At 29.8% G+C, this 27,219-nt stretch overlaps 4 protein-coding genes across 7 annotated transcripts; all 4 read left to right on the forward strand.

Moving 5' to 3' along the window:
* Positions 1-498: 498 nt before the first annotated feature.
* Positions 499-2,909, forward strand: LOC105629846 (cyclase-like protein 2). Its single transcript, XM_089722274.1, has 6 exons — positions 499-1,086; positions 1,163-1,207; positions 1,668-1,740; positions 2,145-2,242; positions 2,338-2,408; positions 2,670-2,909. Exons 1-6 carry the CDS (start codon positions 699-701, stop codon positions 2,793-2,795), a joined length of 801 nt encoding a protein of 266 aa, XP_089578400.1. The 5' UTR covers positions 499-698; the 3' UTR covers positions 2,796-2,909.
* Positions 2,910-7,673: 4,764 nt separating this feature from the next.
* LOC105629651 (cyclase-like protein 2) lies at positions 7,674-13,188 on the forward strand. 3 transcript variants are annotated; one of them, XM_012211435.4, is made up of 7 exons: positions 7,674-8,241; positions 8,410-8,454; positions 8,848-8,920; positions 10,005-10,102; positions 11,453-11,523; positions 11,959-12,096; positions 12,826-13,188. In XM_012211435.4, the coding sequence occupies exons 1-6, from the start codon at positions 7,848-7,850 to the stop codon at positions 12,082-12,084; spliced, it is 807 nt and encodes a 268-aa protein (XP_012066825.1). In that variant the 5' UTR covers positions 7,674-7,847; the 3' UTR covers positions 12,085-12,096; positions 12,826-13,188. The 3 variants fall into 3 exon arrangements, with proteins under 3 accessions (XP_012066825.1, XP_012066768.1, XP_012066693.1); XM_012211378.4 differs by having other exon boundaries at positions 12,835-13,188; XM_012211303.4 differs by having other exon boundaries at positions 7,675-8,241; positions 12,829-13,188.
* Positions 13,189-14,475: 1,287 nt separating this feature from the next.
* Positions 14,476-22,465, forward strand: LOC105629487 (cyclase-like protein 2). 2 transcript variants are annotated; one of them, XM_037636343.2, is made up of 6 exons: positions 14,476-14,853; positions 16,761-16,805; positions 17,875-17,947; positions 21,539-21,636; positions 22,008-22,078; positions 22,189-22,465. In XM_037636343.2, the coding sequence occupies exons 1-6, from the start codon at positions 14,505-14,507 to the stop codon at positions 22,312-22,314; spliced, it is 762 nt and encodes a 253-aa protein (XP_037492271.1). In that variant the 5' UTR covers positions 14,476-14,504; the 3' UTR covers positions 22,315-22,465. The 2 variants fall into 2 exon arrangements, with proteins under 2 accessions (XP_037492271.1, XP_037492270.2); XM_037636342.2 differs by lacking the exon at positions 14,476-14,853 and adding an exon at positions 16,151-16,619.
* A 1,157-nt stretch (positions 22,466-23,622) lies between these two features.
* Positions 23,623-27,013, forward strand: LOC105629406 (late embryogenesis abundant protein-related / LEA protein-like protein). The gene is made up of 2 exons (XM_012211027.4): positions 23,623-24,637; positions 26,070-27,013. The coding sequence occupies exons 1-2, from the start codon at positions 23,626-23,628 to the stop codon at positions 26,843-26,845; spliced, it is 1,788 nt and encodes a 595-aa protein (XP_012066417.3). The 5' UTR covers positions 23,623-23,625; the 3' UTR covers positions 26,846-27,013.
* The last annotated feature ends 206 nt before the right edge of the window (positions 27,014-27,219 follow it).

Genomic DNA, 27,219 nt, shown 5'->3' on the forward strand with positions numbered 1-27,219 from the left:
CAGTTCTTAACCAAAGCAATGGGAACCTAAAGCAAAAGGCTAGCATAAATGGAGGGAACAAAGCTGAAGGAAAAAAGGTATCAAAGTGTCAAATGGATATCTGATTATGAATTTCTTATGTGATAATGCACTGAATTCAATTATTTTTAGTTTTAAATATTGCAGTTTTTACATTTCTTAGAACTTTTAGCTTCAGCATAGAAGGAACACACTCAGCCTAGCTGGTCAATGGGATCCAATTTAGTCATAGATAAGTTCATGATTGTACTATTATTGGTTTATAAGGAGATTATGTATATTTTTTTAGGGATGGTCAATTTCTAAGATGTAATTTAATTGCTATAAATTCTTATATTAATTCAATCAAAATTTAGTCTAATTAATTTAGTTCAGTGACTAAAGCTCCTGTTAATTAAAATTAGTTTATTTTTATTGTTTAAAAGCTTCGATAGGCAAAGGGTCGTATTCAGATAAATCTCTTTTGACGGACCTCACCTTGCTAGTAAAATTCATCAAGGTTCTACTTCTAGCAATTCAATTAATTTTAAAAGACTATTTAAAATAAATAGTAGTTCTAAATTTCCATATGGTTCCTCATGTCCTCCTTATCTTCCAGCTGAAGAGGGAACTTAGTGAATAAAACAAATTACCAATTCCAGAAGTCATAATATAGTCATTGCAATTTGCAAACCATCGCCATGACATCTCTCCTCCTCCTATTGATTCTCTTTCCTTTCTGCACCGTCACTGCAGCCTACCCCACTGTCCCTGGTACCACTGATACTTCCATCTCCGCTTCTCAAAACGACAATCTAATTCCAATTCGCCGGGAAACCTATGCCAACGGGAGAATCATCGACATCAGCCATCGATACACCAGCGACATGCCATCGTATAGCTCCGACAACGGGCTAGGACAGTTCCTCCGCCTATCCACCAGCATCAAGAACGGATCCTTCGCCACCATCTCTGAAATGAAGCTCTCAGTCCATACTGGCACACACCTCGACGCGCCGGGACACTTTTTCGATCACTACTTTGATGCCGGCTTTGATGTTGATAGCCTAGATCTTGAAGTGCTTAACGGTAATTAATGATTCAATTAATAGGTGAAATCATTTCTTGATTTTGAAATTATTATTTTAATTATTTATTTTAACAGGTCCGGGCCTGTTAATAGATGTACCCAGAGATTCGAACATAACTGGTACGTATTTTTTTCAGCTAATCTCATATCATTCTAAATAAATTATTTATTTTTTGCATTAATTTTTTATGTAAAAAAAAATCATATATAAAGGACTAAATAGTAATTTTAGTTTATTTTTATTATTTTTCTCATTCGTCTTCTTAGAGAGAGTAAAATGTGGTTAGAACTAAATATTCAATTTGGTTCGACTATCTGAGAAATCGGTTCTTTTTTTTTTTTTTTTTTTGAAATTCGTTTAATTAGTGCGAAATTTTTGTTTAAACTGGAAAAAATGAAATAGAATTGATTAGATTGGGTTTCCAACTAAATAAGTTTATTTAGAAAGGTAAAAACTGTGATTTTATAATTAATTGTTGGATTCGGTTTCTATTTTTAAAGTTATAATTTAGTTGAATCAAATACTCATCCCCTAGTCTTTCACGTGGAAATTCATTAATATAATTAATTTCTATTACAGCTGAAGTTATGAAATCCCTAAATATTCCAAAGGGAGTAAGTCGTGTGCTTTTTAGAACATCAAATACTGACAGGTAAAATTTGATACTATCTGTTCAATTAGGTCCTCTATGTAGAAAGTTGATAGAACATTGACTGCCAATTCAATTAAATTGCAAGAGAAGAGAAAAAGATAAATTGATCCCTAAAATTATAATCAAATTAATTCATGAAAACTTTTATTTTCAAAGACTAACTATAAAGTTTCTAAATTTTAGAGATCAATTTATTTTTTTAACCTTAAAATCTTTTTTTAGCATAAGGTCCATTTCGTCTTCTTTAGTCAATTGATAATTAAAAGAGATTATTTTGTGCGGAAATACTAAAGTAGTAACAGAATGTAATTTAAATTCTTCATAATTTGTTTTTGAAAACAAATATCCTTATGTATTAATTTAACTATAATTTAGAGATTAATTTATATTTTTCTCAATTACAGGCGGCTAATGTTCAAACCTCAGTTTGACACAAGCTTTACTGGATTCACAGAGGATGGGGCAAAGTGGTTGGTGGAGAACACTGATATCAAGCTTGTTGGTAAGTTATTAACCCTACAGCAATTTCAAATTTATTATGTTGTTTTCCCACAGATTAGTATTGGATAAATGCAATTTTTCTGCTTTCAAATATAGGCATTGATTACTTATCTGTTGGTGCTTGGAGTGACAATATTCCAGCTCATCTTGCCTTTCTCAAAAGCAGGGTAAGATAACACTATAAATCTTTTTTTTTATTTGACATTCTAACTTGTAAAATTTTTTTTTTTTTGACCCTTTAATTTCGTAATCTGATTCTGCCTCTTCCTATAGAATTTTCTGATTTACTAACATTGAAAACTTATTTAATAACACAAATTAAAAAAAAAAATTCCAACTTCAATCCATGGGCTACTGCTTGGGATTCAAAGGTAAGGAATAGTTAGCAATCGTCATTTCAATACTAAAATTGTGGTATTATTCTTCAGGAAATTATTCCTGTGGAAGGTTTAAAACTTGATGATGTAGCAGCTGGACTTTATTATATCAATTGCTTACCTTTGAGATTGGTTGGTGCTGAAGGATCTCCGGTAAGATGTGTTCTTATCAAGTGATAGCTCTTAGGCTTTGTATTATATGAAGTTATTAATTTCTAAATACTGAGTGCTTGAAGTTGTATGAACTTACTATATATATATATATATATATATATATGTATATATTTCTAAGTTTCAATTCTAAATGCATGTACCACCTAATAATACATTCAGGCTTACAAGCATACCATGCAACTACGATTCTTAGTAGTCTAACAATCTTTTTAAATTATTTATTGGGAATAAGACGTATAGATACTATGATAGTTTTATGTTAAATTTCAGAGAGTATGTGTGGATACATAAGGGAGATCTACTGTGGTTCTAAAATTATGAATTTTGTTTATTTAGCATATCTTTTCACATTAACAATAATAGTTTTTGAGGTTTTTAACTTTTAAATGCAAAATATTAGTTTGGTGCATTGTTAGTACATAATTATCTAATTGATTTTAATTGATCTAATTTTGCATGATAAAATTGATATAATTTTGCAAAATATTAGTTTGGTAAATGGTCAATATACGACTATCTAATAGGTGTTTAATTGATTTAATTTTTCAAGTTAAAAAGTAATAAATATGTATAATTTTATAGATTAAAGTATTCTATGAGAGTGTAATAAAGTTAAAAGTAACAAACTTTAAAGGTAAATTTCATGATATGAATATAAGAAGTAGCAAATCCCTTTGATATGTCTTTGGTAAGAGTAGAAAATTTCCTTGAGCTTATATATAAAACCATGCATCCGGTTTAGGAATTTTAAATTTGGGAATCAGCAACTACATGAAGATGAACCACAAGACAGAGATTATGTAGATAGTCAAGTGCCTCAGATACACCATGAAGATTCTCTTCTAAATTTTCTCTTGATAAAAAAATCGTAAATCAAGAGTTCCTCATGATGATGATCGTATTATTCTTTATATGCACAAAAGATAAAAAATTACAATAGACAAATATAAACTAATATGAAATAGAATTAACTAACAATCAATAATTGAAGAAACCAAAAGCAAACAACAAAACCAATTGCCACTTACTCATTGAAAATATCAAAGAGAGACTCACTTTTATCTCAAAAATTCTATAGGAGATTCAATTTTAAAAGCCGAAGGTTGAGAGTCCATTCCTAGATTAACGATATATATAGTGGCTAGCATTGGATTTTTTTGAAAAGATATGATTAGATTTGTTAGATTCATTTTTCTAATAGAGTTATAATATCAACAACTCTTTAAAAATAATTATGATTAGTTCAGATAACTTAAATATATTGTTCTTATCAGAAAAAAAATAAAGAAAAAGCTCAAAAACTTTTAAAAAAGAAAAGTAAATGCTGAGAAAGGAGAGCGCTACGTCAGCATTTTTAAGATTTTTTTACTTCAGGATTATATATAAGGAGAGCGCTACGTCAGCATTTTTAAGATTTTTTTGCTTCAGGATTATATATATATATAATTCTTGATGTATTATTGTATGACTTTCTTCACCCCTTGGATATATCAGTGGTATTTTGATTATCAATATGTTCCGGGAACCCAAATTCACTTTTGAAGCAAAAAAATTTAATACATATATTATCAGTGGTATTTTGATTATCAGTGGTATTATCAATATATATATTATCAATATATATATATATATATATATATATATATATGGCCGAATGTATAAATTCACTTTTAAACTTTATTAATTTAATCTTGTGTCACCCTCAACTTTTACTTTAATCTATTAAACACTTAAACTTATAAAACTACACAGTTAAATATTTAATTTTAAAATTATTTTATTGAACACTTCAACTCATAAAATTAAATCATTTAAACACTCATTAAAAAGTTAAAATTTATAAAAATTATTGTTTTAAAAAATTCATGCTAACTACTTATCAAGTTAATATTTTATAGATAAAAGCTAAAAACCCTAAATATTATTGATATTAATATCGAAAGGTGTCTAATAGTAACAAAATTTACATGTTCACTGCATAATAGATCATCTGCAAAGTTCAGGGTGTCACAAGATTAAAGTTGCAAAGTTTAGAGGTAAATTTATGTATTCAGTCAAAGATAGATAAATCGATAGATAGACATGTTAAAATAATATAATGATAAAAATTTTTTAATCAATTAATAAAAAATTATTAAAAAAACTCAATTGATTAATAATCTAATATCCTAATTTATCGTTTATTAAAAATTCAAGTTATTTAATAAATTGAAATTACTGTCAATTATCGAATGACTACATATATTTTAAGGTTTTTAAAATTTCATTAAGGTTATAATAGGTAGTCTTATTATTCTCTATTTTATTTCAACATTTATAGGGTTAATCTAAAAAAAAATCCTGATTTATTTAACTTGTTGCAAAAACACTCTAACTGACGTTCATTCTCTAGCACCTCAAATTAAAATTTTTGTATTATTAGCACCCTAAATTGAAATTCAGTTCAGGTTTTGAATAAAAAATTAATAAAGTGGGTCTTGTAGAATCATTTGGGTTAACTTAATTAATCCAACCTATCAAAACACACTATTTCACCTAGGCTTTTTTTTTTTTTTTTGACAAAAATCCCTATTCCTTAACCCTAATCTCTCCACCGCTCATCTTCTTTCTTCTCCTTCTTCTTCCTTCGTGATAATGGTGAATTGAAGTAGCCTAAATCCCTAACCTAATATGATTTCAAGTTAACTTCTTCGAGAGATTAGAGATGTTGAGCCGCAGTTTTTGCAAATTGAACATTAATCCTTTCCCTTTGTTCATCTTTTGTTAGTTGACTATTTGAATTATCTGTAGCTCTTCAAAATCTCAATGGTTAATGCCTTTCTGAGCTCAATAAGAAATAGAGAAATCGAAATTGGTTAGAAGATGATAACGCGATCGAATTTGGCTGAGCAGTTCAAATTCGATCCAAGCATGATTGGGCATCTATCTCCTTTTTCTCGTCCACCACCAATATAACTTCTTCGAGATACGCTTAATTACCTCTTTCTCTCTTTCTTCATCATCAATTCATGTGCTTTCTTGTTTTAGGAATTTTAATTTTTTTTAATTTTCTTTCTCCTTGCTGCGAGATCGTTGTGCTTCCTGATTTTGCATGCAGATGTTTTGTTTAGTTGGGAAATCATTTGTAGCTTTTATAATTTATAGTTTAGAATTCTATCTTTTCTACTGTAATCAAATTCCTTCACTATGTAGAGAAACATTTTGTTCCTGAAATGGAAGGAAGGAAGAGGAGGAAGAAGGAAGAAGGAGAAGAACGATGGGTTTTAGAGTGCGAATATGGCTACGTGGAATCCACTTTATTAATTTTTTATTTATAACTATAGCTGAATTTGAATTTAGAGTGCGAATAATATAATTTTTAATTTGGGATATCAAGAAGACGAATATCAGTTGAGAGTGTTTCTATAATGAGAATAAGTCGCAAGTTAATAATTTTTTGTAGGTTAAGCCAGTTGTGATTATTATTATTATTATTATTATTATTATTATTATTATTATATAAAATGTATAAGGGTGAAATGAGAGTGTCCTTATTTTATAGAAATTTTACTATTCACATTTTAATTAAAAAATAAGTTATATAACAGGGAAAATTATTATTTCATCCTTGAAGTTTTACATAATTATTTAAGTAGTCCTCTATATATATATATAACGTCCCTGAGGTTTGCCACAGTCATATTAATTGGTCCTTCCGTCAAAAAAATACACTTTTTTCGTTAATTTTGAGAAGAAAAGACAAAATTATCCTTTGCAAAAATAATTATTTCGTCTCTGAGGTTTGCCATAATTATTAAGTAGTTCTCGACATTTATACAAATATTTATAAAGTCCCTGAGGTTTACTTCCGTCGTATTAATTGGTCCTTCCATAAAAAAAAATACATTTTTTTCATTAATTTTGAGCGGAAAAGACAAAATTATCCTTTGTAAGTTTTCATGGACATTATTGTCAATCCCTTTCCTCTAAAATACCTGAAACTCAAATTTTCATCATTTTCATCAACTCAACGTGGTCTTCATTGCCACAACCGTGTCTCTGTCAAGTATCATCTCCATAACCAGATCACCAACAAAACTAAAATGGAAAATATTTATAACGTTCCTGAGGTTACTTCCGTCATATTATTTGGTTCTTCAGTCAAAAAACACACTTTTTGCTGTTAATTTTTAATAGAATGACCAAACTAATCTAAATCATCTAATTAAGGAGAGAGAGATAAATGGATAAAGGATGATGATGGCTTAATTGAGTTTGGATGTTGGGTTTTAGTTTTGGTGGTGATCTGGTTATGGAGATAATAATTTTCATTGACACGATGGTGGCAATGAAGATCGCATTGGATTGAAAAAGATGGTGAAAATGTGAGTTTTAGGTATTTTAGAGGAAATAGATTAATAATAATGTCAATGAAAACTTATAAAGGATAATTTCGTCTTTTCACTCAAAATTAACGGAAAAAGTGTATTTTTTTTATGGAAGGATCAATTAATATGACGGAAGTAAATCTCAAGGACGTTATAAATATTTATATAAATGTAGGGAGTTACTTAATAATTATGTCAAACCTCAATGACGAAATAATTATTTTTTCAAAGGATAATTTCGTCTTTTCTTCTCAAAATTAACGGAAAAAGTGTATTTTTTTGACGGAAGGACCAATTAATATGACGGTGGCAAACCTCAGGGACGTTATATATATATATATATATATATATATAAATGTTGAGAACTACTTAAATAATTATGTAAAACCTCAGGGACGAAATAATAATTTTCGCCATATAATAAATACTAAATTATTATGTTAAAAGATATTTTAGAAAATAAAAATAAATAAATTTTTATTTTAAAAAATGGTTACAAACATTATCTTGCAGAATCAATTGAACTCCTCATTTCAAATTATGACACAAGTCAAATTCATGAATTCTACTCAGAGTTGATCAACAATCGCGATTCTTTTGTTCCAAAACAACTGGTGTAAACGATACAAACAACTACACTCAGCTTTACACTCTTCGCTTCAACATCGCAGAACACAAAACCAAAACGATGACCTCTCTACTCCTCCTACTGCTACTCTCCCCTCTCTGCGCTACCGCCTCCATCGAAGCATACCCCACCATCCCAGGTGCCGCCGATATCTCCGTCTCCGCTTCTCACACCGACAACTTGACTCCGATTCGCCGAGAAGTCTATGCCGACGGGAGGATCTTCGACATCACTCACCGTTACACAAGCAGTATGCCGTCATGGGGATCGGAGAACGGGCTAGGGCAGTTCCTCTGGCTTCCCGCCAGCATGAAAAACGGCTCTCTCGCCAATAACTCCGAGATGAAGCTCCCCACTCACACCGGCACACATGTCGATGCTCCGGGACACGTTTTCGATCATTATTTTGATGCAGGCTTCGATGTCGACACTCTTGACCTTGAAGTGCTCAACGGTATTACTAATAATAGCAATTGTTAATTTTGTTTTTTCGGGTTTACTGCTTTATGAATTCTATTTGTTCGATAAAAGGACACAGTTCTTTCATTAACTTGATCAATCGTTGGCTTTGTGCCACTTTAATTGAATTTTGTTTATGACTTCTTCCTGTTTATGTCAATAGGGCCAGCTCTGTTAGTTGATGTTCCAAGGGATACCAATATAACTGGTATGTTAATCTTTTTATTTCATGCACTAAGATAGACTAGTTTCTCATGTTTGTAACTGATAGTACATATATTGAAACTTGTAAAGTTAGGTGCTTTTTAAGATTTTTGGAATCTTATCAAGGCCATAAATTAAGATGATAGCTTTAATTTTTATGCTTGCTACTTATTCTGGCTGAATAAGATTGTAATTGTTCTCTCTCTCTCTCTTTTTTTTTTTTTTTTTTTTTTCTTTTTTGCAGTAAATTAGTAATCACCATTTTGTTAGTTTTTTTGAGTCGCATTTATGTTATCTCCTTTTGTTCTCTTGTTGGGTTAATGCTCCACTTCTATTTCTTTTATCCTTTTCCACTTCACCTTCTTGGAATTTTAGTAATAGGATATGTGACTTACAGCTGAAGCTATGAAGTCCTTGCATATTCCCAAGGGAGTACGTCGTGTGCTTTTTAGAACGCTTAATACTGACAGGTAAATATCTTCCACTTGTTTAATTGGTTATTGAATTTGGGAAGCTTGTAATTGCAACACTTAGGACTAGACAGAGTTTAACAAATCAGTCAAATATGTAAATGATAATGAAATGCATATTTCCTTTGTCAATAATTTTGTTCAAGCTTTGAAATGAATTTGTTGGATTTGCAATGATTAACATGAGCCTTTAATAGCAAATGGACGAAGATACTCTCATTATGCAATATTCTATTGTAAGATGATAGAACTCTTAGTTATCTTTTGTCTTAATCATCAGTGTTTGTTGTTTATCCTCCATCCCTTTATGGTGCTTAATAGTTGGGTTCTGTGGTAGTTTATGTGGCTGGTTTTTGGTTGCATGTTGACCCATTAAGTTTTGCTTTTTATATGTGGAGGGGTTAATGCCTTCATGGTGATCAGTTCAATTTCAATAGCTCTGGCAATGCCTATGCTGGCTCATCGTGAATTGGAGATCGGTCCTCTCAATCGAAATTTAGTGTCAATTTTCATTAGAAACAGAAAGGAAGTCCCATGTACACCAAGTTTAATTTCTTTGGGTGACATGATAACTTATCATGTATATATATAGATATACACTTACTTGGTTGGTAAGATCTGCTGAAAGTACTAAGTAGAAATAACTAAGGCCTTCAAACATTTCAGAATTTAATGACCAAAGGAGATTTCCTTATAAATGTAACCATGCACTTAATTGGAGAACAGACTATTTAAAGATGATGGATTGAAATTTCTGTGGGAAAATAAATTGCAAGGTTTTGCCTGGGTCTTTTGAATGGGTACTTTTACTTTTGGTCCTTTGCTGCTGAATATTGGGGATTATCATAAAGTTCTGAAGTGCCAAGTTGGATGGTCGGGTGGCAAGAGTCTAGGACTGATTTTGTCATCTTTGTGTGCCATTTGCTGCAATGAACTTCCTCTTGGGAAAATTTTATCATGACATCAGAACTTGTTATCCACTCTTAAATTGCCATTTATCTGTCACTCGATCCTCTTATTCAAAACTTCACAGAAGAAATTTATGAATGTGCACTATTTATATCTGAACAAAATTTTATCTCAGGCAGCTTATGTTCAAACCTCAGTTTGACACAAGCTATGTGGGATTCACAAGGGATGGAGCAAAATGGTTGGTAGAAAATACAGACGTCAAGATGGTTGGTAAGATCTGCTCACCTTCCATCTCTCTCTCTCTCTTGTTTTTGTTTATGTTCTTCTTTTTCCCCTTTGCTTAACCTTTTGTACCTAACACTTGTATCGATTACCTATAATTTACTATTTAGAGTTATATGCTTTTTTGCCATTTGCTCTTTGCCTGAATATTTTTATGCATGATAAGACATGATTTTCTTGGCTTAACCTTGTAATAATGGTGGTTGTTTCCTCTGATATAGTTTACTACTTTTTTTTTTTTTTTATTCCAATTATCAACATTAGATAGTAATTAAATTATAGACCACAAACTCATATCTTGCTTGTATTGTTAGGGGTGATCGCATAAACCTTTAGCAGCATCTTTGTTATTTTTAGTTATGACCAATTCTGCCTGATTCTCTCTATTGTGGCCAGTTCCTTTTTAGCATACTTTCTGTACTTTTTGGAAAATCTTATAGAAGTTACAAAGTCTGCCAATTGTTTCTTTTTCTCATCTTATCTTTTTTTGGCACCGCGCATGCCCTTGTGGCACCTTTAAGACATACCATTTGCTCCTAAGCATTGGCTATGGCTATGCAAACATTAACAAGCTACATCATCTGAATGTTTCATGTCGTTTCTAGCAAAGACTTGTGTTCATACTTTTCTATTATCCAACCTCCACCCCAACTGAAGAGTAGCTATCTACTCTGCAAGTGAGAAACATAACCTTCAACTGTGTCCTGTGCCTGGAACCCCCCGAAGATGATATTATCAGTAATTTTTTCTGGCAATTTAATGCATGCATTCAATTATCAATTGTCCTTTTGAGTTGCATTCTATAAAATATATGTTGCTTTCATTTGCTTTCCAGAAGAAGCATAGGGAAAACACTCAATTTCTTATTAAAATGCCCATTGGAAAATGTTGTGAAGGCCTTCAAACTAAGCCCATGACTGATTTTATATGCATACCGTTTTGACACGAAATCTGCATCTCAAACAATTTAAATACTAACAAGGGCCTGTTCTTCCTACTAGTATACAATGTCTAGCTCAGTTTCCTCTTTTCAGTTATTTACCTAACAGATATATTAATAACACAGATTATCAAGACATATTCTGGCATGAATTTCTTTATAAATACCTGCTAGGCTTACTGGTTGTCTCAGGTGCTTTGGTCTCCTTTGGAATTGGAACCATTATGTCCAGAGAAACCCACATTGAACCAGTTCTCTCCTTCTTCAGCTTGTATGTGTTGGATGTATGGTGTGGCATTACTTGTAATCTTTTATGGTATTCACAATTTCAAGTATATGCGCCATTTTCTTGGAAAAATATTTTGGCCACTAACACATTTATCTGTTGTCAATTGTAGGAATTGATTACTTATCTGTTGCTGCCTGGACTGATTTGATTCCATCCCATCTTGTCTTTTTAGAGGGCAGAGTAAGTAGTACTTTACAGTCCAGTGATTAAAGGGTTTCTGCTTTTGAGCAATTTATAGTTGTTTGTTAATTGCGTGTTCTTATTCCGTAGTTGAATAAATCATGTCCATCAAAAGATGTTCTAATTTTCCAGCCACCATATGGATTCCACTGGACCACCTTTAAAATTAGAATGGGTATCCCAGCTAGTTCTTTTATCTAGCAAAGAATTAGCTAATGTGGGATTTTTGACACTTTGAGATTGGATGTATCTCTCTATTGTCAAATGATTTTACTTTCAATCTTTTAATCTTTACTTTGTGTAGTTATTTCTTCTTTTGGACTTCACTGAAATCCAAAATGAAATTTCCATTTATCAGCATTAGAGGCACTTTGATTCAGTGAAAATATGTACTTTCTGACTACACTGAAGACTAACACTGCTTATATGCTTCAGGAAATCATTCTCGTGGAAGGCTTAAAGCTTGACAACATTCAACCGGGAATATATTCTGTCCATTGCTTACCTCTAAGGTTGCTTGGTGCTGAAGGATCTCCAATAAGATGCATTCTCATCAAATAATTATTTTTCATTGTAAGTTTTTGATATCTCAAAGTTATAATCTCTTAATTTTCATCATATTCAATATGTAATGCTCCAAGTAAAATGCATTATGACTTATTACTGTCTGTTTTCCTTCTTGCTTCTGTATTTTGGGTAAATGACTATTTAGTCTCTAAGATTTGACTTGATTAACAAGTGAGTCCTTGTTTTTTGAAACATCAATCAAATTGTTTTTCTCATATATATATATTTTTTTTTCTGTTCAAAAAGTAGCCCTTTCTTAAAAACCCATCAAATTTTTGTTAAATAATTATGACAAGAAAAGATACACTTAGTATTAAGTGGTTACGAAGCCATCTGTAGTACCCTAATTGCCCACCTTCTTTCCTCTATTTCTAAATCATTTTTTTATTATTGCTTTCTCTATCCAAAATAATAGTCCATATTAATTTTTTTTTTTGCTTTTATTTTATATTTTCTATTTGTTATTTATTTGTTTATTCTTTTTTTTTCCCTTGTTTTCAATTACAAAGCATATTTTGTTATTTTCACCATTGAATATTTGCTTCAACTATTTTAAAGTGTTTTGACAAGCAGAAATTATCCCATGACGGAAAAAATGTGACTGACAATTTAATTTGTTTTTCAAAAAAGCAAGCACTGACTGATTAATTAAGTCAAATTTCAAAGGTCGTGTAAGAGTTTACCTGTATTTTATTAAGTTTATGTGGTAGTCCAAGCAAACTGATTGATTTCTAGCAGTAACAGCGATATTCCTACTTGTGAATAAGAAGATGGTGCAAACGAACATAAATTATTGCGTGTGCCCAAGGCAAGAGAAGTACAATTCAAATGCATTTCTACGGTGCATTCTCTCATCAATGACACTCTCTTATCAATGACACGTAAACTTGATTGATAATAATCTTTGGATGTTACAGTTAGATTGTTTCTTAGAACAAATTAAGTATCAGCATTGTGTTTGTTGTCTGTTTTTTGACAGAACAGTTGTCGTAGTTAGAGAATCACAATGCCTTGAGGAACTTGTACGTGTTTGTTTCAGTAATGGGTAGTTTTATCTGCTGAAAATTTAGAGAAATGATGAATGGCATTGGCTTGAAATATTGTCGTTGCACTGTTATGATCTTTCATTAAGTTAATATCAGAGGGTAAAAAGTTTATGGGTTGAATATTATTTGGCCAGATAAATTCACCTTTCAATTTTGTAATTTTAGTCTTGCAACACTGTGAACTTTGTAAATGATTTATCATGCATTTAAACTGAATGTTTAATAAAATAATTATATAAGTTAAAGTTTAGTACAAATTGAGGATGTAATAAGGTTAAAATAATAAAATTCAAAAGTGAATATACAAATATTATTTAATCTTTTTAGTCGTCCCTGAAATTTTTGAACCATCAGTTTATTAAATCAGAACTGACGGTTCAATCAACTCATGATGTCTGTTATTAGAAACTTGATAACAATTAACTCGGTAATCTAAATTAAATTCAGTTAAAATTATCAAACTTTTTTGTAAAGAACTATTTAGTTCCTGAGATTTGCCGAAAACGTTCATGAGGTTTTCACCTATTAGACGAACTAAAAAGTAACACTTTTACGATTAAATTTTAGATGAAAAAGCCAAATGTGCTCTACAATGTCATCTTTTTATTTTTCCTCTTTTCTTGTCTAGTTCTGCCATCAACTATACCAACTTGCGAAATACTCTCCTAATTAATTCAATTAATTTAAAATTATTAATTTGTAATTAACCAAAAATCCATAATTAATTATGATTTTTTTAAAATTATATAGAATTATATTTCCCGTATGGCACTACTAAACTTACGCCAAATGAAATTGTTAATTAAAATTATATTTGAGGTGACACCAATAGACATATGCTACCAAATCAGGTGTGGCACAAGGGAAAAACCATAGTGGGACATGAAAATATAGAGAAAGTTGTAAGAATGGAGCTATATAGCTAAAGGAAACTAACTAAACTATCAGATGATTTGATTCTACATCTAGTCGACCGAACCAGCCTAACTAAGCCTATTAGGCACCGTTTTATACATGGTTCAATTCTATTTGGTTTCCAAACATTCTGGATTTTGTCACTTTGAGTCGAGTTTTTAACACACTTTCTTCATTTGGAATTTTAACGAGCTGAGACCTAACCAGGTTCGGGTCTAAAATTTTGTTTCAAAGCATGAGGTCATGATCAAGTCTATTCTAGAAGCTCTACAAGTCAATCCATGAATGCTTACGGGTCAATAATAATAACTTTTGGCTTCAGTCAACCTAAACGCGGGTCAATAAAATGCATCTCCAATATATATATATATATATATATATATATATATATATATTACGATATAATGAACGTATTCTAAAATCACAATTAAATAATTATTTGCCGAACAATCCATGGCCATGACCAAGTACCAAAATCCTCTGCTACTTTGTACCCTTTTAGTAACTCTAGCCACCGCCATACACGGCGGAAGGGTGCTACGAGAAGAAGTGTATGGTAATGGAGAAATTTATGATATAAGCCATAGATATGTAAACGACATGCCGTTATGGGGCTCAAAGGAAGGAATTGGGCAGTTTGTTTGGCTTATGAAAAGCATGAAGAATGGCTCGCTCAGCAATGAATCAGAGATGAAGTTGTCCGTACACTCTGGTACGCATGTGGATGCACCGGGCCATGTTTATGATTCTTACTTTGATGAAGGGTTCGATGTTGATTCTCTTGATTTGCAAGTGCTTAATGGTAAATACCTTACATATTATTAATTTCCATGGATTTCATTTATTATCAATTCACGGTACTCTGTTTCTATACATGTTGGGTTAGTTTGACTTTCACATTAATTAAGAAAAATTACTACATCCATCCGAATATATAAGTCATTTTAGGATGTTAATTTTGTAAATATAAATCGCTTTGAATATTTTAAGGAGTAATAATTTTTTTTCCATTTTACCCTTATTTGTATTAAGATATAATATAATGACATGAGATCACAAGTGATTCGGTTAAATTATCAATTGATTTTATTAGAATTTAGGGGAATTTTAATTACTTTCTTAATCCTCATATAAAAACTTTAAACGACTTATATTTTAGGACAGAGAGAGTAGTTAATATAATTAAATTATATACTCTTTCCGTCTCATTTTATTTATATGATTTGACAAAACATGCATATCAAAAATTTAGTCAATAAAAATTATTTTACTATTTTTCATCCTTAACTCATTAAGATATTAATAAAAGACATTTATTTAATGAACAATCATAAAAGTTATTATGGGAAAAGTAATTGTTTAAATATATAAATTTAGAAACCTTGCAAACATTGTGGGATATATAAAAAAAAAAGAATAATAAGCAAACAAAATGGGATAGAGGGAATATTTTTTTTTTAGTTTTTCCAAATACATTTCTACAATATTAAATGATTTGATATACTCCCTTTCATTTAAAATTTTTGCGCGGGATTAAGGAATCAATTAATTTTCTTAAAGTATAATAAAATCAAAAGTAATTTAATCAAATTACCCATTATCCCAAAACCAGGGATAATTTTTTTTTTCTATGAGCAAATTCAATTTATTTTATTAATATGCCAATAAAAACTCAACTTATCTAGACAACTAACCCAAGTCAATATTTTTATTTTTTATTTTAATTCTTTTTCACTTGAAGTATGAGAATGTAATTTTGACACATCATAGATTTAGTGTTATAGTATAAGCCAAAATGATTTCCATGCCAACATTAAAAAAAAATACAATAAGATCATCCAATATCAAAATTCAAACTTGCATGTTGATTTTTTTTTTTCAAACGTAGCAGTTGAATCAATAATTATTTCTGTTGATTAATTTAATATAGTAAATTCAAAATTATTTATTATGTCCCCAATAATAAGAATTTTTATTAATTTATCGAGTAAAAGGATAACTACCATTTTACAGTATTATTAGACTTATTATACCTCCCAATAAATTATAAAAATAAAATGCTAAAAATGCCTTTCAGACCCATTATAAATTATCAACACCGGCACATAGACAACAATCTTCAGTTACACCAAACGAAGTCAACAACCATGATTAAACAACATTTACTCTTGCTTTTCACTCTACTATCGTGCGCCTACCTACACACAGTCTTTTCTTTCTCACCCAACGACGCGTATCCCGCCGCCGTCGATGGCTCTTGCAGTGGTCCAATCTCCACTGACGATGACCTCCTTCTCGTCCCTAACCGGAGAGAAGTCTACGGAAAGGGAAAAATCATCGACATCAGCCACGTGTACGTGAACGACATGCCGTCCTGGGATTCCAAGGACGGGATCGGACAGTTTATCTGGCTTTTTGAGAGTTTGAAGAATGGTTCGATCGCGAATTTCTCCAAGTTCAAGCTGTCTGTACACTCCGGTACCCATGTGGACGCGCCGGGCCATGTTTACGATCACTATTACGATGCTGGATTTGATGTTGATACTCTGGACTTAGAAGTTCTTAACGGTAACAGAACGGGGGATCGGTTTCATTGATTTCTTTGTTTCTGTCTGGATTTGTGTGTTTATTACAACAATAACAGAATTTTCTGAATTTTTTTGCAACTTGAATAACTGTTACTAATTAATCTGTTTTTGCCTTTATCAGGGCCAGCGCTGTTAGTTGATGTGCCAAGGGACAGTAACATAACCGGTAGGTTTTCTATTCTTTTTTTTTTTCCTCTTATTTTAATCCTTCTTGATCGCCCTCTCTTCGTTTTATTTTGTTTGTTTATTTTGTTTGGACGATTTGATAAAATACAAAGAGAATATTAAGAATTTAATCAATAAAAATTATTTTATTTTTTTATCTGTATTTTATTAAAATATTAATAAAAATTATTAATTTAATAAAAAATTATAAATATTATAAAAAAAAAATTATTTACATAAATAAATTTAAAATCTTTGTAAAATTTTAAAACATTTAAACAAGTAATAATAAACAAATAAAACGGAACAGTGAGAATATTATCTATAATAGATAGAATAAGAGCAATTAAAAGTGGTTGGCATATACGTGGGTCCCATTTTCTTGCTTTTATATCCACTCGAACAGTCTTGCTGTTTAGGCTAGAATATTGAGCTGGCTAAAGAATCAGATTGATATTAATTAATTTAGAAATGAATAATTTAATCAACAGATCATAAATATTAATTAAATAATTATAATTATCAAAGAGCTATTCCAGAGTTAATTTTGTACAAGTCAACCGATTCGACCACAATTGGTTTGATTTCAATTCCGAGTTAATTATTACTAGTTGATTTTAATTCTCTTTTAAAAATGGTTTAAAATCAAAATTGGTTTGATTTTGATTTTAAATCGGATTCGCCTTTTGTCTTGTCAATAAGGCCAGACTGGGTTTAATAACTATGCACCCTAACACTAACTTGGTGCAAACAGTAAGACATCGTAAGAGCCGCAAGCTGTGAGCGTTGAGTCACCAAACTCTCTGCCACACAAGTTATATGCTGGGCATGAAGAGTCCGTAAAACTGTTCTACAATTTCAATATTTAATGGTAACAGAAGATGATATACATATTACTTTAACTAAAAATATATAATCTCTTATCATATCTGATTTTTTAACAATATGATAAATAAAAAATATACATACCATCTCTTACAATGATTAGCGATTAAGAAATACATCAAATTACCAAATAATATTTTGCAAGCATGTTTTTTGGCATGTCGTTTGAATCATTCTTGTGACAGCTGAAGTTATGAAGTCTTTGAAAATTCCCAAAGGAGTGCGTCGTGTGCTTTTCAGAACGCTGAACACTGACAGGTAAATCCTTATTTGTTTGTAGTAACTGAGTGTAGTCATCATCTTTTTAGTTCCGGTACAGTTAAACTATCTATCTATCTGTATTTCTATCTATCTATATCGATACATACTGTATATAAAAGTGAAAATGAACGGAAATAATGAAAATTTTTATATTATTTCTGTAAAATTTAACATATTTTAAAATAATTTTAATTATAGCCAATTAAAAAATTTTAACATAAAATATATATAATATCTTTATAATTTGATTGTATGTTTTTTTAACTTTTTCTTAATATATAAATAGATATAAATAATGAAGCATTTGAAAATTTTAAATTTTACTATTATTATTTTATTATGTCTAATGGTGTTTTATTTCATATATTATTATATAAATTAATAATAATAATAATTTAAATAATTTATTATTTATTATTTACTATTGTTGTAATTTATCTTCAATATTACTATTTTAAATAAATATGTGTAAGTACGAGGCATTTAAAATTTTTTTATTTTTTTCAAATTTATTTTAAATAAATATATCTAGATAATTAAGATTTTGATTTAAAAAGGGTATGGTAAATTAAGGGTATGATTTTGATTTTGATTATTATTTATTTTTGAAAACTAGATTTTGATTATTATTTTTGAACAATACGAATTTGATTAATTATATTGATATATTATTACTTCAACTCTTATTCTTTCTATTAAAGAATATAATTTTATTAATAAAATTTTTAAATGATTTTATGATTTTGATTGGTTAAAAAAATAAAAATAAAAATAATTATTATTTATAAATATTTAATTTAATTTAATTAGATTAGTTTCTTATTATATTGTTAAAGTATATTTATTTACTAAAAGAGATTATAAAGAAAGTTATTAATAAAATATTTAAATTAATTATAAAACGTAAAATAAAAGCTATATGATGATTTTTATAAATCAATTTGGTACTCAAACGAAAAATAAAAACAACTCGGTTGTAATAAAAGCAAAAACAACTTGTGTATAATAAAAGCTATATGAAATAGTATGTTGAAGAGAATATGAATGGCATATTTCATATTTGATAAAAGTAAAAACAAATATATCAATTTTTTCTAATGAGATATTACAGTGCAAGATATATAACTAAAAAAAATATTTTACTACATATATAAAAACCACTATATTTATTGTAATATAAATAAGAATTTATACTTTAATTATATAATAAAAAAAAGCTAAACAAGTATAAAAAATGAGCATAAAACGAGTATAGTCAACGTGTTTCGGACGTCATAAAAAGAACTAGTACAAATATATAAATGTGAAAATATAGAGAAATAATGAGATTTCTGATAACACCGTTGATGAAATTTAGGATATCGTAAAACAACCTTAGTTATAGTCAGTTAAAAAATTATATTTTATTCTTTGATTGGATATAATTTATATAATATAATACATATATAAATAATTAAAGATTCAAGATTTTAATTAGTTGCACATGTTTTGGCTAATCTATCGGTGCTCTCTACTTTTGCAATTTCAGTTCAGCAATCACCACTTTTTAGATTTTCGATTTTCCTCCTTTTCTGCTTTTTCAACGTTGCTGTTTAAAGCAGATAGATAGGACTGGATTAGCTTACAAGTTTGGACTTAATTCAGCAAAGTGTTGTTCCTAATATTAGTTTAGTAGTGTGGGACGAGGAGCTTTCTTTCGTTTAAATATCTATCTATATCTATCTATACCCTATATAAATATTAAAATAGGGAGAAATAATGGCATTTTTGATAACGCCTTAATAAAGTTTGAAATATTTTAAAATAACCTTAGTCATAGTCAATTAGAAAATTACACTGTATTATTTGATAGGATTTAATTTATATAAATTATTTTTTAAATAAATACATATAAATCATTAAGGATTCAAAATTTTAAGTTTTATCTTTTTTAAATTTATTTTTAATACATACATATGATAATGAGACATTTGAATATTTTTATATTTTATTTTTTAAATATTTGATTCTATTTTGATAAAAAAAAGAAAAAAAAATATTATTTTTAATAATATTATTATTTTTCTTTATGTTTGTATGATTTTATTGGATATATTTTTTTAAAAATAAATTTTCAAATAGAATATACATAATATTTTATTTAAGAAAGATAAAAAAGAAAAAAAGTATACTCTTCTTTTTCTGTATGGATACAAGAAAAACTGAGTGCTTATTTATAGAGGATGGAAAGTTTCTTTTATATTCTTTTTTTATTAATTAATTAATTTATTTTAAATTTGCAACTTAGAAATATAGAGAAAACAAAATTAGATCCGAGTATGATTTGCTTTGTAATTTTTATTTATTGACTTGGCTATAGTTTTTTTTTTTTTTTTTTTTTTTTTTTTTTTTTTTTTGTCTATCAACACTAAATTTCATTAAATTATGACATTTCCAGTTAAAGAAGGGGTTGATTTTTGAAATTCAAATTGATAAGTTTTTAAGATAATTTCTTTTTTACTATTTATTGAGTTCGGAAAATAGTTCTATTCTTAATAAAATTTTTTTTTTTAAATTTTTTTTCAGTTATTGAATTAATTTGTAATTACTGTTATGTTAATTTAGTAAAAGATTTATATCTCCCTTACAATGAATAGATGGCCTCTTGATGATTAGAAATTTTTAATTTTCTTGATATTCTTTCTATTATATTTTAAACCTATTTGACTTGAAAGAAAATAATTTTTATGAAACAAAAAAAAAAAAAAAAAACTAAAACTATATATTTTCGATTTTGATCATTTTTTGGGTTTCTAGAATTTCGTGTATATGCATTTATTCCTTTATCTAATATAGCGGGTAAGTAATGATGTTACTGTAGCTAAAGTAATTACAATTATCAATTCATATCATCTTTTCATTTCTTTTTTTTACCTAGCAATAAAAAATAATTTATTATTATTTTTCACATATATATATATATATATATATATATATATGTATATATATATAGATTTTGAGTTGAGGATAGGAGGTTCGAGATTGAATGGCTTGATTTTTCTTTTTTTGCACTTATTAAGATTTTAAGAATTTGCATTTATAAATTAAGAATTAAAGGATTGGGTTGAATTTTATTTTTAAACTACTTCATTATAAAAAAAAATAGAATTAAGTAAATAAAAAGTAGCATTATAAGCAGTTTATACGATAAAGTCTAATACAAATTAAGCAATTATATTTATTTCAATCTAAACACATACTTATGCTTTAATATTATATAGATTAAGAAAGAAATTAAAAGTGTACAAATATATAACGAGCACAGTAAACATGCAAATCATGTCTTTTTTGAGACTAGCGATAATTAAATGTATGTTTTGGCTTTTTTTTTTTTACTTTTTCTTTTTCATTGGACATGCGTAGCCCAAGCCCAACTAGTTGCTTGGGCCGGGTAGCAGGCTGCCTCTTTTACATCTGTCATATATTCTTTTGTTTCTATTTGTCGCATTAACTTGTATGAACTCATTTCATTTAAGTTCTACTTCAACAAATTTCTCAGTTCTTTCCAATTGTGAATTTCTAACGGCTTACCAAATGGCTTGTTTTCAGGAATCTTATGTTAAAAAAGGAGTTCGACACAAGCTATGTTGGGTTCATGGAAGATGGGGCAAAATGGCTTGTAGAGAACACAGACATTAAACTTGTTGGTATGGTCACATATCCTCTTTTGTATCTATTACAACCTTTTTTTTTTTTTTTGGTATTTTTTTTAGCAGCATCAAAGAATTTCTCATGGGATATTAAATTCATTTCTAAATCAATTAATTTCACTTTTCTGTTTTTTTTTTTTTTTGGATTTTCCGTGAATATTCTCACACCTTTTTTGGAAATGAAATTAATCTTGTTTGGGGTTTATGACTGTCTCTTTCTATAAGTATCTTTTTTCGCAAATGAAACTCTTAATCTTTCCAGAACCGTGCCTTGCTAACTGAGCCGCTCTTTATGAGTACTATGTGCTTTTTATATATATAGATTAAAACTGACAGATTATTTATTTATTTATTTTTTTTAAATTTAGGACTGGATTACTTGTCTGTTGCTGCATATGTTGAGGCAATTCCAACACATCTCGTTTTCCTTAAAAGCAGGGTGAGGAAAATCTTACCATGAGACATGCATTCATTAATACTTATGATGACTTGCAGCCTTTTGGTTTTTGATTTAGAGGAGAAACTAACAGTGTCAAAATATTGTATCAGGAAATAATTCTAGTGGAGGGCCTAAAACTTGACGATGTTAAAGCAGGATTGTATAATGTGCATTGTTTGCCTCTTAGGTTAGTTGGTGCTGAAGGATCACCAGCAAGATGTATTCTCATCAATTGATATTTACAGCTCTCTAATTATCTTGGCTTCACGTCAATGACTGAATCTGTCTTTGTTAAGTATTTTGTGAATAACTCGAGAGGTTATGCTCTTTGTTAAAATAATTATGAGATGCTTATAATTAAAGATATGAGATAATTCAATTTTTATATTTTATTAGTATATAAATTTCTATTCTATTTAATTAATTAAATGTATTTAACCGTAATTTATAAACATTACAATGGTTGCTTGCTCTTATTGAAATATTTTGTTATTTAGAACTCGATTAATGTGAAAGACTGGGTATGTACTAGAGTTTGAATTATGAATTAAACACTATGGAGTTGGTCCATATTGCATATATAGGTGTAAAGGCATTGTATTGTATTGGTCGTGAAACCCCATGCTGGAGGTTTAGTGGAAGAAGATTTAAAATATTCTCCTCAAGCTACGTTTGTTTATCATCACCGGAGACATTATGCTATAGCTTATCTTTCTCTTAGGGCACGTAATTTAGGACCTTTTCTGAAAGTGTAATTTAGCATCTTTTCTCTCTAGGACCTTCCTTTTTGGCCAAGAATGAAGAACATGAACAGTTTGCAAAACAACATTTGATTTAGTGTTTATTGGTTTGGTTTAGGGGAATGACTTACCTATAAAGGTTCACTCCATATACTAAACCAATTAAAAATGATTTTTGAGTTCAAACGCATATATTTCTAATAATTCACTAAAAAAAAAAAATGATAAAATAGGAATATTTTTTTAAAAAAAATCTTTTTAATTGGCTTGGTATATGCATTATCTTATCATTGGGTGTGCGCAAGTATTCTCTTTGGTTTAGATCGGTTCCGTTCAAAAGATATATAAGCTGTCCTCTTATTTTGTTTTCAATTTGTGCTATTTGCATTTTTTTTTTTTTTTATGTGGTAATCAATTAGTTTCAAGTTTTAATAAAGAAATAAAATCAAAATATCTTAAACCGAAATCCGGAATTAATTTGTTTCTTAATAATAATATATATATAGTTTGGTCGGTTTGGATTTGAACCGCAAAGTGCTGACCCAAAAATATTAGAATTTTCTGAAAGTGTCGATTCATTCTTTATGGCTAAGTGACGCCATTTTGCTGTTGAAAAAGCAACAGAAGCAAAAGTAAAATAATAAACAATTCCTTATGGCCGACTGAATTATTTGAGCATGCATGTGAAAGATTACTTATTAGTTAAACATTCAATTAATCAAGAACTTTGTACAACTATAAAAGGACATATTGGCCATGACATGCAATATCCATTACTCTCAAACTTGCAAATTAAGAACCTACTCAATGGCTCAATTCACAAACAGCTTTCTATCCATAATTCTTCTCCTAATGGTGATTGCTATAGAGGCAACACCACCTGGAATAGCTAATAATCCAAGCCATGCAACATGTAAGATCAAGAAGTATAAGCTTTGCTATAATCTTGTGCATGTTTGCCCTAAATTTTGTCCCAATAGCTGCACCGTTGAATGTGCTTCTTGCAAACCTATTTGCACCAATGGCTCTACTCCTCCACCCCAAGATGGTTCTGATTCTCCACCAGACTCACCGCCAGAGTCCAAATCGCCAACTACTACACCCTCTTCTCCATCACCTCCTACTACTACTCCCTCTTCTCCATCAGGACCATCACCTCCTACTGTTACACCATCTTCTCCATCGCCTCCTTATACTACACCCTCTTCTCCATCACCTCCTACTTCTAGACCCTCTTCACCATCCCCTCCTAATACTACTCCTTCCTCCCCATCGCCTCCTACTTCTAAGCCATCTTCTCCATCTACTCCTGACACTACACCCTCTCCACCATCACCTACTACTTCTACGCCCTCTTCTCCATTACCTCCTACTCCTACGCCATCTTCTCCATCCCCTCCTGATACTACACCCTCTTCTCCATCGCCTCCTGACACTACACCTTCACCATCACCTCCTACTTCTACGCCCTCTTCTCCATCGCCTCCTACTTCTACGCCATCTTCTCCATCACCTCGTACTTCTACACCCTCTTCACCTTCCCCTCCTGATACTACTCCCTCCTCTCCATCTCCTCCTACTTCTAAGCCCTCTTCTCCATCGCCTCCTACTCCTACACCGTCTTCTCCATCCCCTCCTGATACTACACCCTCTTCTCCATCACCCCCTAATTCTAAACCCTCTTATCCACCTCCATCTCGGAAGACAGCCAAGTGCAGAAACAAGTACTACCCTCAATGTTACAATAGTGAGCATGTATGCCCTAGTTCTTGCCCTGGTGGATGTGAAGTCGATTGTGTCACTTGCAAGCCTGTTTGCAGTAAGTCTCTCTTGACATGTTTAGTTGGCCCTAAATATGATTGTGGAATTTGAATATGGAAAAAATTACAATTTTATGTAGGTGAAAACTATAGTTGTCACACACTCTGCAACACCTAACACAGTTCTAATACAATTTAATTTTGTTATATTAAAAATAAAGGTAATTCTCTAACCATAATTTTGGATTTTCTTCAAAAAAAAAAATTTTTATTTTACAAATAACTGAATGTCAGTCATATAAAAAAGTATTTAAAAGGAATTGAAGTTAACGGTTTGAACCTCTAATCAAAATATATATATATATATCGATAGAGTTTTCCCTATTGTTGCCACGTAGGATTCCAAATTGATGACATTTGTAATGCTTTAATCGTTTATCTTTACATTTATTTGAAAATAAATTAATTTATAATTGTTTACTGATCGAAGTAAATCGTCTTAAATGTAATTGATTAATATAATGTTAGAGAATTAATAGCAGTTTAAGTAACAATTTATATAAATTTTAATGACACATAATTTATGAATTTTAACGATATGAGCAGTTATTATTTTATATTAAAAAATTAAAAAATATTTTTTTATTAAATTAAGTTATGTTAAATATAATTGATTAATTTTAGTGTTAGAGAATTAATAATATGATAAGTTGATGATTTATACAAATTTTAATTATTTAAAATAATTTATTAATAATTCATGGATTTTATAGCAAGTTAATTATTTTTTACATTAATTCTAAAACAAATCAAATTAATGAATTTTATCCTTTTTCATTTTACTTCTTTTTTTATTTATCTCTATAAATTTCAATATTTTTAATTCATATTCCTGAACACATGTCTATAGACTAATTTTTACTCTAATAATTAAAAATCACAGCTACTTTTTTTTTTTTACTATTGATATAACTTTATAATATTTTTAATAGTATAATGAAAGAAATTTCATTAAAGAATATATATATATATATATATATATATATATATATATATATATATATATATATATATATATATATATTTTTTTTTTTTTTTCTTTCAACTTTTTTTACTATACTTTTTTTTTTGCGCATAGCACGGGAATGTTGCTAATTTATTTATATAATAAAATAGTAACACTCAACTAGTATTAGCAAGAAACTCATTATTATATCTCATCAATATTAGAGAGTTATTCGATAAAATTAGTTGTTTTAGTAATATTTAACTATTAACTGTTTTAATAACTTTTTACAAAACGCTAAAAGCTACACGCTATTTTAACTTCTAACAGTTAAGTTAAAAAAAAAAAATTTTCAAAAGCTAACGTTGTCAAAATCGCTAATCGCTACCTAAAATGTTATTCCGGCGCACAGACAAAACTTCTATATGTTGGCCATCATTCATATCTGCTACATATTAAAACTTAGTATTTGATGATTTTTACAGAGTGTGATAGACCAGGAGCAGTTTGCCAAGACCCACGTTTCATTGGCGGAGATGGCATTACCTTCTACTTCCACGGCAAGAAGGACCGCGATTTTTGCCTGGTTTCCGATCCTAACCTCCATATCAATGCCCATTTCATTGGCAAGAGAAATGAGAACATGACAAGAGACTTCACTTGGGTTCAATCAATTGCTATCCTCTTCGACAAACACCAAATCTTCCTTGCTGCTCTTAAAACCGCAACATGGGAAGACTCTATCGACCGCCTCGCGCTTTCCTTCAATGGACAGCCCCTAACTCTCCCCCAAAACGAAGGCAGCACATGGCAATCTGGAAATGCAAATGGCCTATCCATTACTAGAATTGGTGACACTAATAATGTTGAAGTTGAAGTTGAAGGAAAATTCAAAATTACAGCTAAGGTTGTGCCAATAACTGAAGAAGATTCAAGAATTCATAACTATGGTATTACTAAAGACGATTGCTTTGCTCATCTTGATCTTGGGTTCAAATTCTATTCTTTAAGTGATCAAGTGAATGGTGTCCTAGGTGAAACGTATAGACCAGGATATGTTAGTCGTATAAATGTAGGAGCTAAGATGCCCGTGATAGGAGGCGATAAAGATTTTGAAACGTCAAGCATATTTGCTGCAGATTGTGCAGTAGCTCAGTTCAACAATGGCAATCGCCTCGATGGAGATATGCAGGGTTTTGAGTTTCCAAGCTTAAGTTGTGCAAGTGGGATTGATGGTCAAGGAGTGGTGTGCAAGAGATAAAATTTGAAAGAATTAAGTGTGTTAAGCACTGCCTAGAGGGTAAAAAGATAAAAGGAAATCTCTAGTGCTACTTGCACATTAATGTTTCGATTGGTTAATTTCATTGAGTTTATCCCTCTCTCTTAATAAAAACGACATAAAGATTAATTTGGAATGAAATTAGTAAAAGCTTTGGTGTAACAGTAAAAGTCATTTCGTTTGTAATTTGGAGGTCATGAATTATGTATTGAGTCACTTTTTTTTTTTTTTTTAATTATTATTATTATTTCAATAACATTGATTAATATTGCTAATTTCCCTCTTGCAGTTCAAAATTTGTATCAATAATGTGTGCCATATATTTCTGTTTCATATGAAATGATTTAATTTGGTCA

This window comes from Jatropha curcas, chromosome 6 (assembly GCF_041381405.1).
Source record: "Jatropha curcas cultivar XTBG-Jc1 chromosome 6, XTBG_Jcur_1.0, whole genome shotgun sequence".
Classification (NCBI taxonomy): domain Eukaryota; kingdom Viridiplantae; phylum Streptophyta; class Magnoliopsida; order Malpighiales; family Euphorbiaceae; genus Jatropha; species Jatropha curcas.

Bases quoted from the DNA above. Each gene is read 5' to 3' on its own strand.
- LOC105629846 (XM_089722274.1), top strand. From the start codon at position 699: ATGACATCTCTCCTCCTCCTATTGATTCTCTTTCCTTTCTGCACCGTC. The intron at 2,243-2,337 runs GTAAGTTATTAA...TTTCAAATATAG, and splicing joins CACTGATATCAAGCTTGTTG to GCATTGATTACTTATCTGTT. The intron at 2,409-2,669 runs GTAAGATAACAC...ATTATTCTTCAG, and splicing joins TTGCCTTTCTCAAAAGCAGG to GAAATTATTCCTGTGGAAGG.
- LOC105629651 (XM_012211435.4), top strand. From the start codon at position 7,848: ATGACCTCTCTACTCCTCCTACTGCTACTCTCCCCTCTCTGCGCTACC. The intron at 8,921-10,004 runs GTAAATATCTTC...ATTTTATCTCAG, and splicing joins AGAACGCTTAATACTGACAG to GCAGCTTATGTTCAAACCTC. The intron at 11,524-11,958 runs GTAAGTAGTACT...TATATGCTTCAG, and splicing joins TTGTCTTTTTAGAGGGCAGA to GAAATCATTCTCGTGGAAGG.
- LOC105629487 (XM_037636342.2), top strand. From the start codon at position 16,199: ATGATTAAACAACATTTACTCTTGCTTTTCACTCTACTATCGTGCGCC. The intron at 21,637-22,007 runs GTATGGTCACAT...TTTTAAATTTAG, and splicing joins CACAGACATTAAACTTGTTG to GACTGGATTACTTGTCTGTT. The intron at 22,079-22,188 runs GTGAGGAAAATC...ATATTGTATCAG, and splicing joins TCGTTTTCCTTAAAAGCAGG to GAAATAATTCTAGTGGAGGG.
- LOC105629406 (XM_012211027.4), top strand. From the start codon at position 23,626: ATGGCTCAATTCACAAACAGCTTTCTATCCATAATTCTTCTCCTAATG. The intron at 24,638-26,069 runs GTAAGTCTCTCT...TGATTTTTACAG, and splicing joins CACTTGCAAGCCTGTTTGCA to AGTGTGATAGACCAGGAGCA.